The following is an 11,552-nucleotide window of genomic DNA, read 5'->3' on the forward strand; positions in this document are numbered from 1 at the left end:
AGTTGGGATATAACCACGTTAAATCCCGTGTCATTTATCTTTATCGTTTCATGCTTTATATTAATCGTTTGTCATTCGTGAGTTTAGTGATTATGATCAATCACTTGTCACGTTGGGTCCTACAATTCCTAACTGTAAATAGTATTTATAGAGTATAACAAAACTTAAACGTCTAAACCCTAATGGACCCGAACCCAAATATTGGACTTGGGCCTAACTATTATGTCTAACAGAAGTAACTACCTATATCACTGCTTTGCAGATTGACTTTCATAGATTGTATTAAAAAAAAAAAAAAAAAAAAAAAAAAAACTTTACAATAAGAGGTTTGAGTCATATTTTTCATCATAACTCAAATTCATGACACAAAAACAGATTCATCACTAACATAAGAGCATCATCTTTTCTTTAAACATCATAATGCTCCTTTAACTAGCAGCTTCTGCTTCTCTTTCTCATCACAAATGAAGTTCGATAAACTGTTCCTCCGTATTGTTTTCTGTATCAATAGTTTACCAAGGCAGTAACAGAAATGTTGTAACATCTTTTATTAGATTTTGTGCCAACCAATTAATCTATTGAGTTTTAGAACAAGTTAAATAATCAATCTAAGAATATCACCTCATAAACTTCTGAGTTGATTAATGACACTGCCTTGGCAACGTGTGACGCGAGTCCATATATGTTGACTACTCCTTCTGAATGTGAACCACCTTTTTCGATCTGAACATTCAACATTTATAATAAGCAGGTATGAACAGAGACAATTATATATTGTTCTAATACACTCTCGTTTAAAGATATGAGCCGTTTTGATCCGAACCCAACCCGACCCGCCCCGCCCACTTTGGCAGCCTTATATATCAAGATGGGCAAATGAAATGACTAACCTCAATCCATGTACTAGATAAAGTTTCAATTGACATGATATGATTGACTTTATCTTCCATCAGAAGCTCAATATGTAAACATAAAACAGATAAGAACATAATAGAACAACAAAATAACAAACAACGGTTTACGAGTATAATTTATCACCTTGTTCATGGGGATCTTCTTTTTGTAGTTTCCAACAGTTGGTGGCATTAAAATTATTGAGTAAACCGGGCAAAAATACTTCTGCATACATTTCACGAGATGTAAGTATACATAATATATATGCTATATGAATTTGCGGACATAGTCCAACGGTTCCCCCATGTCCTTTGAGTCATGGGATAGGGGATAAAGAGAGGTCATGCGTTCGATCCTTAGGATGAAATAATTTTCTTTAAACCAATCGAACACTAATAATGGTGGTATATATTGACCCTATAGGGAGGTTTTACCGGATTCGTTCACGGACCTTTACCCGGAACACTGCCCGAATGGATGTGTTCTCGGGTACCGTCGATCGGGTTCGGGTTTCCGTCCGAACGTGTGTGTTACGTGCAGATGATGAGGGTCGTTGATATAAATGATCTACTGATGTCAAAAAATCGCGGCTCAAAAAATATATATATATATATATATATATATATATATATATATATATATATATATATATATATATATATATATATATATATATAATCTCAAAAACACCCTGGAAATTTGAATATGATTAACCTGTAGAATTTTATCGAGGACGATTCGTTCACCAGTTGTCACTTGGTCAACTGTACCTGAAAACTCAATACACGATTGACCATCAGGAATAGTTTCAGGATTACACAATATCCAAATTTTGGATTCCGAGACTCTTTCATTGCTCTCCAGTTCTTCGAGTTTTACCCGAAAAGCTTTGAAAATCTGTGAATATATATATATATATATATATATATATATATATATATATATATATATATATATATATATAGAGGCGGGATCAATGGGGAAGTAACCAATCGGGAGGAAGCGGGGGAAGCAAAAAAAAAAAAAAATTCGTTTTTTTGGATTTTTTTTTTCAGGCATCAAGATCACACGAAAATATGAACATTTAAAAAGACACTTCGTGATGAATGTTATTACTTTGGCGGAAAAACGATCGACAAAAATAACATCCAAGATAATATTGTTCGTGAAGAATGTTAACGTTTTTTTTTCTTCATGTTTTGTGAAAGTAAAATTTAGCCCGATTTAGAGTTTAGGGTTTAGGGTTTGGTGTTTTGAGTTTATGGAATAAACCCAAAACACCAAACCCTAAACCCTAAACTCTAAACCGTTCGTGTTAAAAACTCAATCTAAATCCTAAATCTAAACCCTAAATCTAAACCCTAATATCTAAACCCTATAAACCCTAATATCTAAAACCTCAACATACACTCGAAAAACGCGATAATTGTTATATATTACTTCTTCGAGCGTTTTCCCGCCAAAATAAAAACATTTATCACAAAGTGTCTTTATTAAATGTTCATATTTTCATCCAATCTATAATGTTCGTGAACAAAGTTTTTTCAAAAAACAATAAAAAAAAATTGCTTCCCCCCGCTTCCCCCGATTGGTTACTTCCCTCTTGATCCTACCACTATATATATATATATATATATATATATATATATATATATATATATATATATATATATATATATATATATATATATATATATATATAGTGGTAGGATCAAGAGGGAAGTAACCATTCGGGGGGAAGCGGGGGGAAGCAAAAACTTTTTTTTTTCGTTTTTTGAAAAAACTTTGTTCACGAACATTATAGATGAGATGAAAATATGAACATTTAGTAGAGACACTTTGTGATAAATGTTTTTATTTTGACGGAAAAACGCTCGAAGAAGTAATATATAACAATTATCGTGTTTTTCGAGCGTATTTTGAGGTTTTAGCTATTGGGGTTTAGATATTAGGGTTTATAGGGTTTAGATATTAGGGTTTAGAAATTTAGGGTTTAGGGTTTAGATTTTAGGGTTTAGATTTAGGATTTAGATTGAGTTTTTAACACGAACGGTTTAGAGTTTAGGGTTTAGGGTTTAGGGTTTGGTGTTTTGGGTTTATTCCATAAACCCAAAACACCAAACCCTAAACCCTAAACTCTAAACCGTTCGTGTTAAAAACTCCATAAACCCAAAACACCAAACCCTAAACCCTAAACCCTAAACTCTAAACCGTTCGTGTTAAAAACTCAATCTAAACCCTAAAATCTAAACCCTAAACCCTAAATTTCTAAACCCTAATATCTAAACCCTAATATCTAAACCCCAATAGCTAAAACCTCAAAATACGCTCGAAAAACACGATAATTATTATATATTACTTCTTCGAGCGTTTTCCCGCCAAAATAAAAACATTTATCACAAAGTGTCTCTACTAAATGTTCATATTTTCATCTCATCTATAATGTTCGTGAACAAAGTTTTTTCAAAAAATGAAAAAAAAAAAAAAAATTTTGCTTCCCCCCGATTCCCCCCGAATGGTTACTTCCCTCTTGATCCTACCAATATATATATATATATATATATATATATATATATATATATATATATATATATATATATATATATATTACAATTACAAGTTATATTCATCAGTAATACAATGGTTCGGTATTTGAAGAAATAAACGTATATTTGACGTCACATCTTCTCTATATATTAAAGCATGGTGCTTATTATATAAGATAAAAAAAGGTTCGCTTACAAGAACCAATCGTATCCATACATCAGTTGTATATCACACAAATCTGATGGTGTAGATTTATCTACATTAAGAATACTCTCTTTCCTAACAAGATTTTGTGTAATTCACCAATATACCCCTATTATATCCACGCTCAACTCATCACTTACACTGACAAAATCCCAATCGAGTCATAAACCCTAACATCCCTAATCTCCCAGATCCTCATCAATCAATTAATTCGTAGAATTTTATTATACATGTCACGATTACACATACACAAAATCCAATCGATACATAAACCCTAAAATTCCTATTCTCCCAAATCCTCATCAATTTAATTGGTACATTTAATTATTTATACAGGTCACGAATTTCAGAACCATTACAGTATTCTATTATTTGATATCCGACGAATCTGTACACCATGAATCAATTTCGTATTACAGAATTACAACTTCGAGCATTCATATTCAGCAATTCGGTTTTAGGGTTACAGCTCTCCAGTCATTGTATATATCCAGACGCAACAATTACAGCGTATAATCTTCCAACTTGTCAACATGAACCAAAGAATCAGTGTAAATATCCAAATTTATTTTACATGTCAGGTTTGTATGTTACAATTAACGAAAAAAAATTGTTTATTGTTTTGTTCAATTAAATAAATTATTATTAACTTATAAATACATTATTAATTATAAATTCTAATTATAAGTGTTAATGTTATAGTTAATGTTATGTTATGAACTTATTTATATAGTGTATTAATTTAATAGTATACTAAATACTAAATAAACTTATAAATACATTATTATTAATTATAAATTCTAATTATAAGTGTTAATGTTATGTTTTTGTTATGTTATGAACTTATTTATATAGTGTATTAATTTAATAGTATACTAAAAGTAAATACTAAATAGTAATACGTGCAGTTATATATCCAATTATATGTTTCATGAAACTGGGCAGTTAACTTCTTCAAACAATATTCCCTCCATTACTAAAATTTCGAAATTAAATTTGATACTTCCTTACACTATGTGCAGTTATTTCCCTCTAAAGTAACTGCCCAGTAATTATAAGCCCTATATAAGTATTCAACATCAGATTACTTACAAAATCATAACATCTCATACACATTTTTCTGTCTACCAATGGCAGACGTTGCTGAATTCACCCCTTTGAACCAACTCAACAATGAGATGCCACACAGTCGAGTTCATGTCAAGGTTTTTGTCAATTGGAAAAAGACCTATTTCAACAATCCTCACTCTGCAATGGCGATCGAGTTGATCTTGATCGACTTTAAGGTATGCATTACTTGTATTCATGTTTAAAATTGTATCTTTTACTAATTTTTTCGTTTACTTTGTTTATGTTTGAAATAATGTTTACATGTTTATGCTATTATCCTTTATGTTTTGTATGACTCATGTTTGTTATTAGTGTATTGTAATTTTGTTTTTTTCAATTAAGCTGCCTTTTCTTTCCATTTTATGTCTTACACTTTCTCATTATAAAAATTTAGAGTAATAAGATACGTGCTACAATTACCAAAAACCTGATTCCGTTTTACGAGCACACCTTTCAAGAAGGACGTTTCTTTAATTTAGCCAATTTTGGTGTTGTTGAGTGTGATGACAAGGTGATGCTTGTCAATCATAAGTGGAAGATTCTTATGTACCGAACAAGCTCGGTTGTAACTTGTCCATCATTTGAGCTACAACATGATGGCTACCAAACTGTTCCTTTTGGTCATATTACTGAGTGGAAGATCAACACGACCCAAGTTTTTGGTACATATTTATATTACATTACTATTTCTTATAACTTAAGTGAATTTTTTTTTAACTGATGTTACTTATTTTATTATATGGTATTGTTCATACATAAATATTTATTTATGTACACACAGTTTTTTATATGCTATTGTTCATAAAAATTTATTATATGGTATCGCTTCATTAAGATGTTTGATACATATGTTATCTTATTTTGTGTAGACGTAGTTGGCCGTCTTGTCGAAATGGACCCACTAAGGGTTAAGCGCGAGAAAGGCGTTGACACAAAATCCATTGAGTTCCTGTTAATGAATGCTAGGTATGCAAAAACTTGTATAACAAGTAATCACTACAATATATCATTAACTAATGATTTTGTGTATTTAATCTTATGTCTGAATATGGTTATTGTTTTTTACCATACACCAGCGGAACCCGCATCAAATGTGCTTTATGGGCACACCATGCCACAAAACTCTATGATTATGTGTCTGGGCACAACAACACTGACTTGCCAATCTATGTTCTAATTCATAACTGTAAAGTCAGGAGCTGGCAAGGTATAATTACCTTATGTTTCTTATTTTATTTATACTAATGTAGTTTACACTTTTGCGTTTGTATAGTTATTAACATAATCTCATGCGAAATGCTGTTTATATGGTTCAGGCTGTCCACAAGTGTCTAATCAGCTATGGGGTTCTCGTGTTTACCTTAATGAGGATGTTCCACCGATCATTACAATCAAAGCTCAGTATGTTTAACACCCGTTTCTCATTATGTCTATTTATCTTAACATTTAAAACTTATAATCAGTCGAGTTCAGTCTTTTATCATTCTAATTGTATTTCAACATATGATATTCTTTCAGGTTTGATCTTCATCTTGAAGGCGATAACAATAGCGTCACTCCTGTAACTGAATTGAAGGTGGCAACTGTATTGCAAACTGCAATTGATCTTTTCTCCAAACATGAGTGTGATGACCCAGAAATTTCGACTAAATTTAAACTTAATCTTTGTATGATTAACATTTCCGACACAATAAGCAAAGTCTGTAAAACTGAATCTCAAAATTTTTGAATTACTTTTATATATTTAAATACCCTTCGGTTGTTTTCGACGATTCGCGAACAATTATATGTAAATAGATACATATATACTATAACATGAAAAGGTAACAATGTATTAATTGTTTGATACCGTACATTAAACTTATTGGTTTAAATATCTATTTGAATGTATATGATAAGTTGAAATATTTATTATTAAAATTTATTTATAAATAACTTCCAATGTGTATTTAAAAACTGATTTATGTATATTAAAAAGATATATACATATATATAATAAACGATAGTAACATTCGTTTATTGATTCAATTGATATTTAGATAAGTTAACTAAAGCGTTTAAGATGAACCAGTTAAACACTAATTTGCTACAGTGTTTTCAAATTGCCACATTACTCAAAATGCTACAGTGTTTTCGAAAATCACTATTTGCTACAGTGAAATTGACTTGCTACAGTGAATTGCTACAGTAACTTTGTTACAGTAAAATACTATTTCAAAATGAAAATGTATATATTATATATATTAACAAATAGCGAGGCGATGATTTATAGAAGTAAATGACCAAAACATTTGAAAGTTTAAGTTATACTATGAGTGGTATAGTTTATGAATAATTTAAGGCTATATTTTGACAAAGGTACGTGACACGAAACGTAAAATGCAAGTGTTCTAAAGGTACGAAAGGACATTCGAAAAATTGGAACCGGGACATAAGTCGAGTGATGACGTACGACTTATCGGAACAAAAATTACAAGTCAACTATGCACATGAATTTAATATAATATATAATTAATTATATAAATTATATATATTATATTTATATTAATTTAATATTATGTCGACAAACAAGAAAACAAAAATTTGTGAGCTGGAATCTGAGGCCATGCGATCGCATGGCCACAAGCCTATAAATCCATGCGATCGCATGGAGGCAAAAGTCTGGCCTGATGCTATAAAATGGCATTTTGCTCGACACATTAACACATACACATGCATATTACTCCGTATTTATTATTATTATTATTATTATTATTATTATTATTATTATTATTATTATTATTATTATTATTATTATTATTATTATTAAGATTAATATTATTAATAATCTTATTATTATTATTATTAATTAGTATTATACATAAAATACTACGACGAGGTTATGAGCTTGTCACTTTCAAAATGGTTTCCAAGCGAGCTAGAGCTAAGAAAATTATGGGTTATTCCCAAGAAAATTATGGGTAATGTTCGGGGGTATTTTTGTGAATCAAACCTCGTGTTTATCATCTCCGATGCGTCTACGTGCTTTCCTACAATATTGTATATCAATATTAAAAAGTGAGTTCATTGATCCCTTTTTATACATATTTTTGGGCTGAGAATACATGCGATGTTTTATAAAATGAATACAAAAACTAAAACTGATATGCGTGAGTTCATATGATCCCTTTCCTCATATATTTTTGGGCTGAGAATACATGCAAATGCTTTATTAACCGATATACAATATTTATATGCGTGAGTTTCATTTGCTCCCTTTTTAATTGCTTTTGCAATCTATATTTTTGGGCTGAGAATACATGCACTTTATTTTAATCGCAATGGATACAAGTACATACTAAATTCTACACCGAGTTTGAACCGAAAATCCCTTAGCTTTGGTAACTAGTAACTGCCGGTTATAAGAACTGGTGGGCGCGAGTAGTTATATATGGATCCATAGGGCTTGATATCCCCGTCCGAGCTAGAGCACTAGCCTTTTAACGGACGTATGCTATTTGAGAAGCGTACACGTTGGTTTGCGTGTATTATTAAGATGATTATACAAAGGGTACAAATTATATAAACGTTAAAGTTTAGTTACCAGGGTGCTCAATTTTGTAGAACCGATTGATAAACGTTTCGGATGAAACAACTGAAATCTTGTGATCCACCTTTTATGTAAAACCTATTGATAAACGTTTTGAATAAAACAACTGAACTTTTGTAATCCACATTGATATACGGATTATGTGTAATATTAAAACTATGAACTCACCAACCTTTGTGTTGACACTTGAAGCATGTTTATTCTCAGGTTCCCTAGAAGTCTTCCGCTGTTTGCTTATATGTTAGACAAGCTATGTGCATGGAGTCATACATGGCATATTTTTCAAGGAAACGTTGCATTCACCAAATCATCACCATGTATCTTATTTTGACTGTATTGTCAACGGAAGTACTATTGTAAACTATTATTTACAGTGATTGTCTATATGTAGAAATCATCAGATGTTGAAAACCTTTGATTTAAATATTCATTTATGGTGTGCCTTTTCAAAAGAATGCAATGTTTACAAAACGTATCATATAGAGGTCAAATACCTCGCAATGAAATCAATGAATGACGTATTGTCCATCGTCACAATGAGGCAAAGAATATACAGGATGTGCTTCATATTAATGAGGTTGTCTGCAATAATCTTATGAATTAATCTTTACCTGTACTAATTGTTATGTTCGCATTTTTTACTTCATAAGTCATACTTACTTACAGCGTAACACCTGCTGTTTTGTATCCATACTAGGTGACCAACTGCATTGTACGTGGAAGAGTTCAGAAAATAATTGCTGAGGAAGGATGGTTCACTTACACTTGTATGAAATGCAACAAAAAAGTTTCATCAAGACATTGTGTTGACACAAATGCTTCGGTATATGATTGTGACACTTGCGGAGATGTGAAGCAAGTTTACCCGAGGTACCGTAACGTATTTTCATAATTAACTCAACCTTAGACGTCAAAGTTTTTAATACTACGCTCACTGACATGTTTTTTTACCATTTTTTATCTTCAGAATTAGGACCACAATAAGAGTAGCTGACAGTTCCGGCGAGTGCACGTTAGTTTTGTTTGACTCGCAACTATCTAAGATGGTTAAGAAGAGTGTTGCTTGGTTACGAGAAAAAGCTGAACAAGTAATATCCAAAAATATATATCGAATTTTAATTATAAAATAAAATGTTGTATCTATTTTTCCGAATATAACTCATCATAATAATTAGAGCATGGTGCTTATTATATAAGATAAAAAAAAGTTCCCTTACAAGAACCAATCGTATCCATACATCAGTTGTATATCACACAAATCTGATGGTGTAGATTTATCTACATTAAGTTTTATCTCATCATAATAATTAGAATTTTAATGTTTTTTACAGTCCGGTAATCCTTATAAGCCACCCACCGAGTTAAACGACATATTGCTCAATCCTTTTGTATGGCACGTAAAGGTCACTGACTTTAATGTTCACTATAATTACTTTGGCTTTACCGTCGAATCTGTAACCGATGATATGGATGTATTCAAAGTCATTGATGACAAGCTTAATGGGGAGCAAGGTGTTGTGAATGATGTACCTACAACTGCTGATGTACAGATTGCTCCAAATCAGGTTGTCGAATATTTTTATGTTTATTTTCCAGTTTATTTTTTATGTTTCTCTACGGTTATATTGATGTTTCACTGTTACTATAGATTGTGACCGATGTGAAGACTGTCATACAAAGTACTGAAGCTTCTGCTGCAGTCAATCCAATGGAAGCTGAAATGAAAACCTGGATGAAAAGGACCGTTGTTTTATACAGATACTACGGAAGAAAGCTCGAAACAAAGAGTATGTAAAAAGGTCAATCGAACGAAAAAAGGTAAATTAGAAATCAGTTGACATGTTTAACATCTTGAAGTATAAACTCTTTGTACATTTTTGCCCCTTTTTTTTTTAATTTTAATTTATATATGTTGTTAATTGTCCAATTATATATTTATATGTATATATACTATTGCGTTGCAGGCATATGTTCAACGTTTGGAAGATGAAAACAAAAACATGTCCAACTTGATTGCGAATGCAAACTTAATTCACAAGCAGGTTTATTTTCAATCCTAATCCAATATGATTTTCATATAAATTTGCAAAATTTACAAATATTTTACATCATTATTCTGTAATTTCATTTTATTGACCCATTTGTAGGATTTGATTCCAGCAAATAAAACTATTATTTTCCCAGAGTCAACTGAAACTGGTATGTTATACATATAACTGTTATTTATAATGTGTTTATAAATTTTATGTTTATATTTACACTATGATATTGTCAATAAATATTTATATTTTGCTTCAGAATCTCTCAAATTCGGTGAAGTTTACAAGTCATGGTTTAATGCACATAATGATCTTATTTCTCGCCTGCGTGCTGCAATGCTTAGCAATGAAACAGATACAGCATTAAGTCCTATTATAAAGACTGTATTCGATCACCTAAAAAGTTTCTTTTCTAAAAAAGTTGGCATCTAATGATGATGTGCTAAACCTTGTTTATGGCACTTGGATGACACCTGCAGAGCTGTGCTTGATGTGGTTAGGTGGTTTTCGTCCATCTGACATTGTTAATGTACGTTTACAAATCTTAAGTAACTATTAATTTCATACAATAAGATCAAACAGTATATTACATTTTATTTAACTATTTATTCTACTCAATCATTGTATTGACATTTTTCAGCTACTTATTGTTCAACTTGAATTAACACCTGAACAAAGAAGTTTTTTATCAACTTGAAGAGCTACACACTCCAACAAGAGAGTCATTTATCAACACGTGTTACCGATATCCAATCCAGTTTATCAAAGATTTTTGTTGGACAATCATTTGTCCAAACAGGTGATGAGTCGTACTACAAGAATTACGAGTCAGATGCATTTCTCAATAGGAAAGTTACATCTAATGGAAGAAATAATGCAACAGGTACCAATCATGATCTTTATGCTGTTACATATTTATTTATTATTATATTGTATAACCAATTAACTTTTATTAAATTATATATTAACTTATTTATTTTGATATGAATTAACAAGTAACTCAGTTGTACAACTTACTTTTACAGTCTGATCGTTTACGCTCGGATACTCTTGACAAGATATACGGCCGCCTAATAACCAAACAATTTGCAATGGCATTGCTAGCACTCAACGACTACCTTAACCGGATTACTGCTTTAAGTGTTTTGTGGATTTCTCGTCCAAAGTAG

At 31.2% G+C, this 11,552-nt stretch overlaps 2 protein-coding genes across 2 annotated transcripts; both read left to right on the top strand.

Annotated features, from left to right (window-relative positions):
* The first annotated feature begins 4,775 nt into the window (after nucleotides 1-4,775).
* LOC139840479 (uncharacterized) lies at nucleotides 4,776-10,815 on the top strand. The gene is made up of 13 exons (XM_071830744.1): nucleotides 4,776-4,931; nucleotides 5,150-5,417; nucleotides 5,625-5,721; nucleotides 5,832-5,962; nucleotides 6,072-6,156; nucleotides 6,274-6,340; nucleotides 9,042-9,214; nucleotides 9,312-9,432; nucleotides 9,676-9,909; nucleotides 9,993-10,088; nucleotides 10,309-10,386; nucleotides 10,492-10,543; nucleotides 10,643-10,815. The coding sequence occupies exons 1-13, from the start codon at nucleotides 4,776-4,778 to the stop codon at nucleotides 10,813-10,815; spliced, it is 1,731 nt and encodes a 576-aa protein (XP_071686845.1).
* Nucleotides 10,816-10,849: 34 nt separating this feature from the next.
* LOC139840481 (TGACG-sequence-specific DNA-binding protein TGA-2.1-like) lies at nucleotides 10,850-11,552 on the top strand. Its single transcript, XM_071830745.1, has 4 exons — nucleotides 10,850-10,912; nucleotides 11,024-11,063; nucleotides 11,183-11,289; nucleotides 11,409-11,552. The coding sequence occupies exons 1-4, from the start codon at nucleotides 10,850-10,852 to the stop codon at nucleotides 11,550-11,552; spliced, it is 354 nt and encodes a 117-aa protein (XP_071686846.1).

Source organism: Rutidosis leptorrhynchoides, chromosome 4, assembly GCF_046630445.1.
Source record: "Rutidosis leptorrhynchoides isolate AG116_Rl617_1_P2 chromosome 4, CSIRO_AGI_Rlap_v1, whole genome shotgun sequence".
In the NCBI taxonomy this organism is placed as follows: domain Eukaryota; kingdom Viridiplantae; phylum Streptophyta; class Magnoliopsida; order Asterales; family Asteraceae; genus Rutidosis; species Rutidosis leptorrhynchoides.

What these genes read in the sequence shown, in the direction of transcription:
- LOC139840481 (XM_071830745.1), top strand. Translation starts at nt 10,850, where the DNA reads ATGACACCTGCAGAGCTGTGCTTGATGTGGTTAGGTGGTTTTCGTCCA. An exon ending in GTCCATCTGACATTGTTAAT is followed by an intron (nt 10,913 to 11,023) that starts GTACGTTTACAA and finishes GACATTTTTCAG; the next exon opens with CTACTTATTGTTCAACTTGA. An exon ending in ATTAACACCTGAACAAAGAA is followed by an intron (nt 11,064 to 11,182) that starts GTTTTTTATCAA and finishes TTGTCCAAACAG; the next exon opens with GTGATGAGTCGTACTACAAG.
- LOC139840479 (XM_071830744.1), top strand. Translation starts at nt 4,776, where the DNA reads ATGGCAGACGTTGCTGAATTCACCCCTTTGAACCAACTCAACAATGAG. An exon ending in CAACACGACCCAAGTTTTTG is followed by an intron (nt 5,418 to 5,624) that starts GTACATATTTAT and finishes TATTTTGTGTAG; the next exon opens with ACGTAGTTGGCCGTCTTGTC. An exon ending in TACAGATTGCTCCAAATCAG is followed by an intron (nt 9,910 to 9,992) that starts GTTGTCGAATAT and finishes CTGTTACTATAG; the next exon opens with ATTGTGACCGATGTGAAGAC.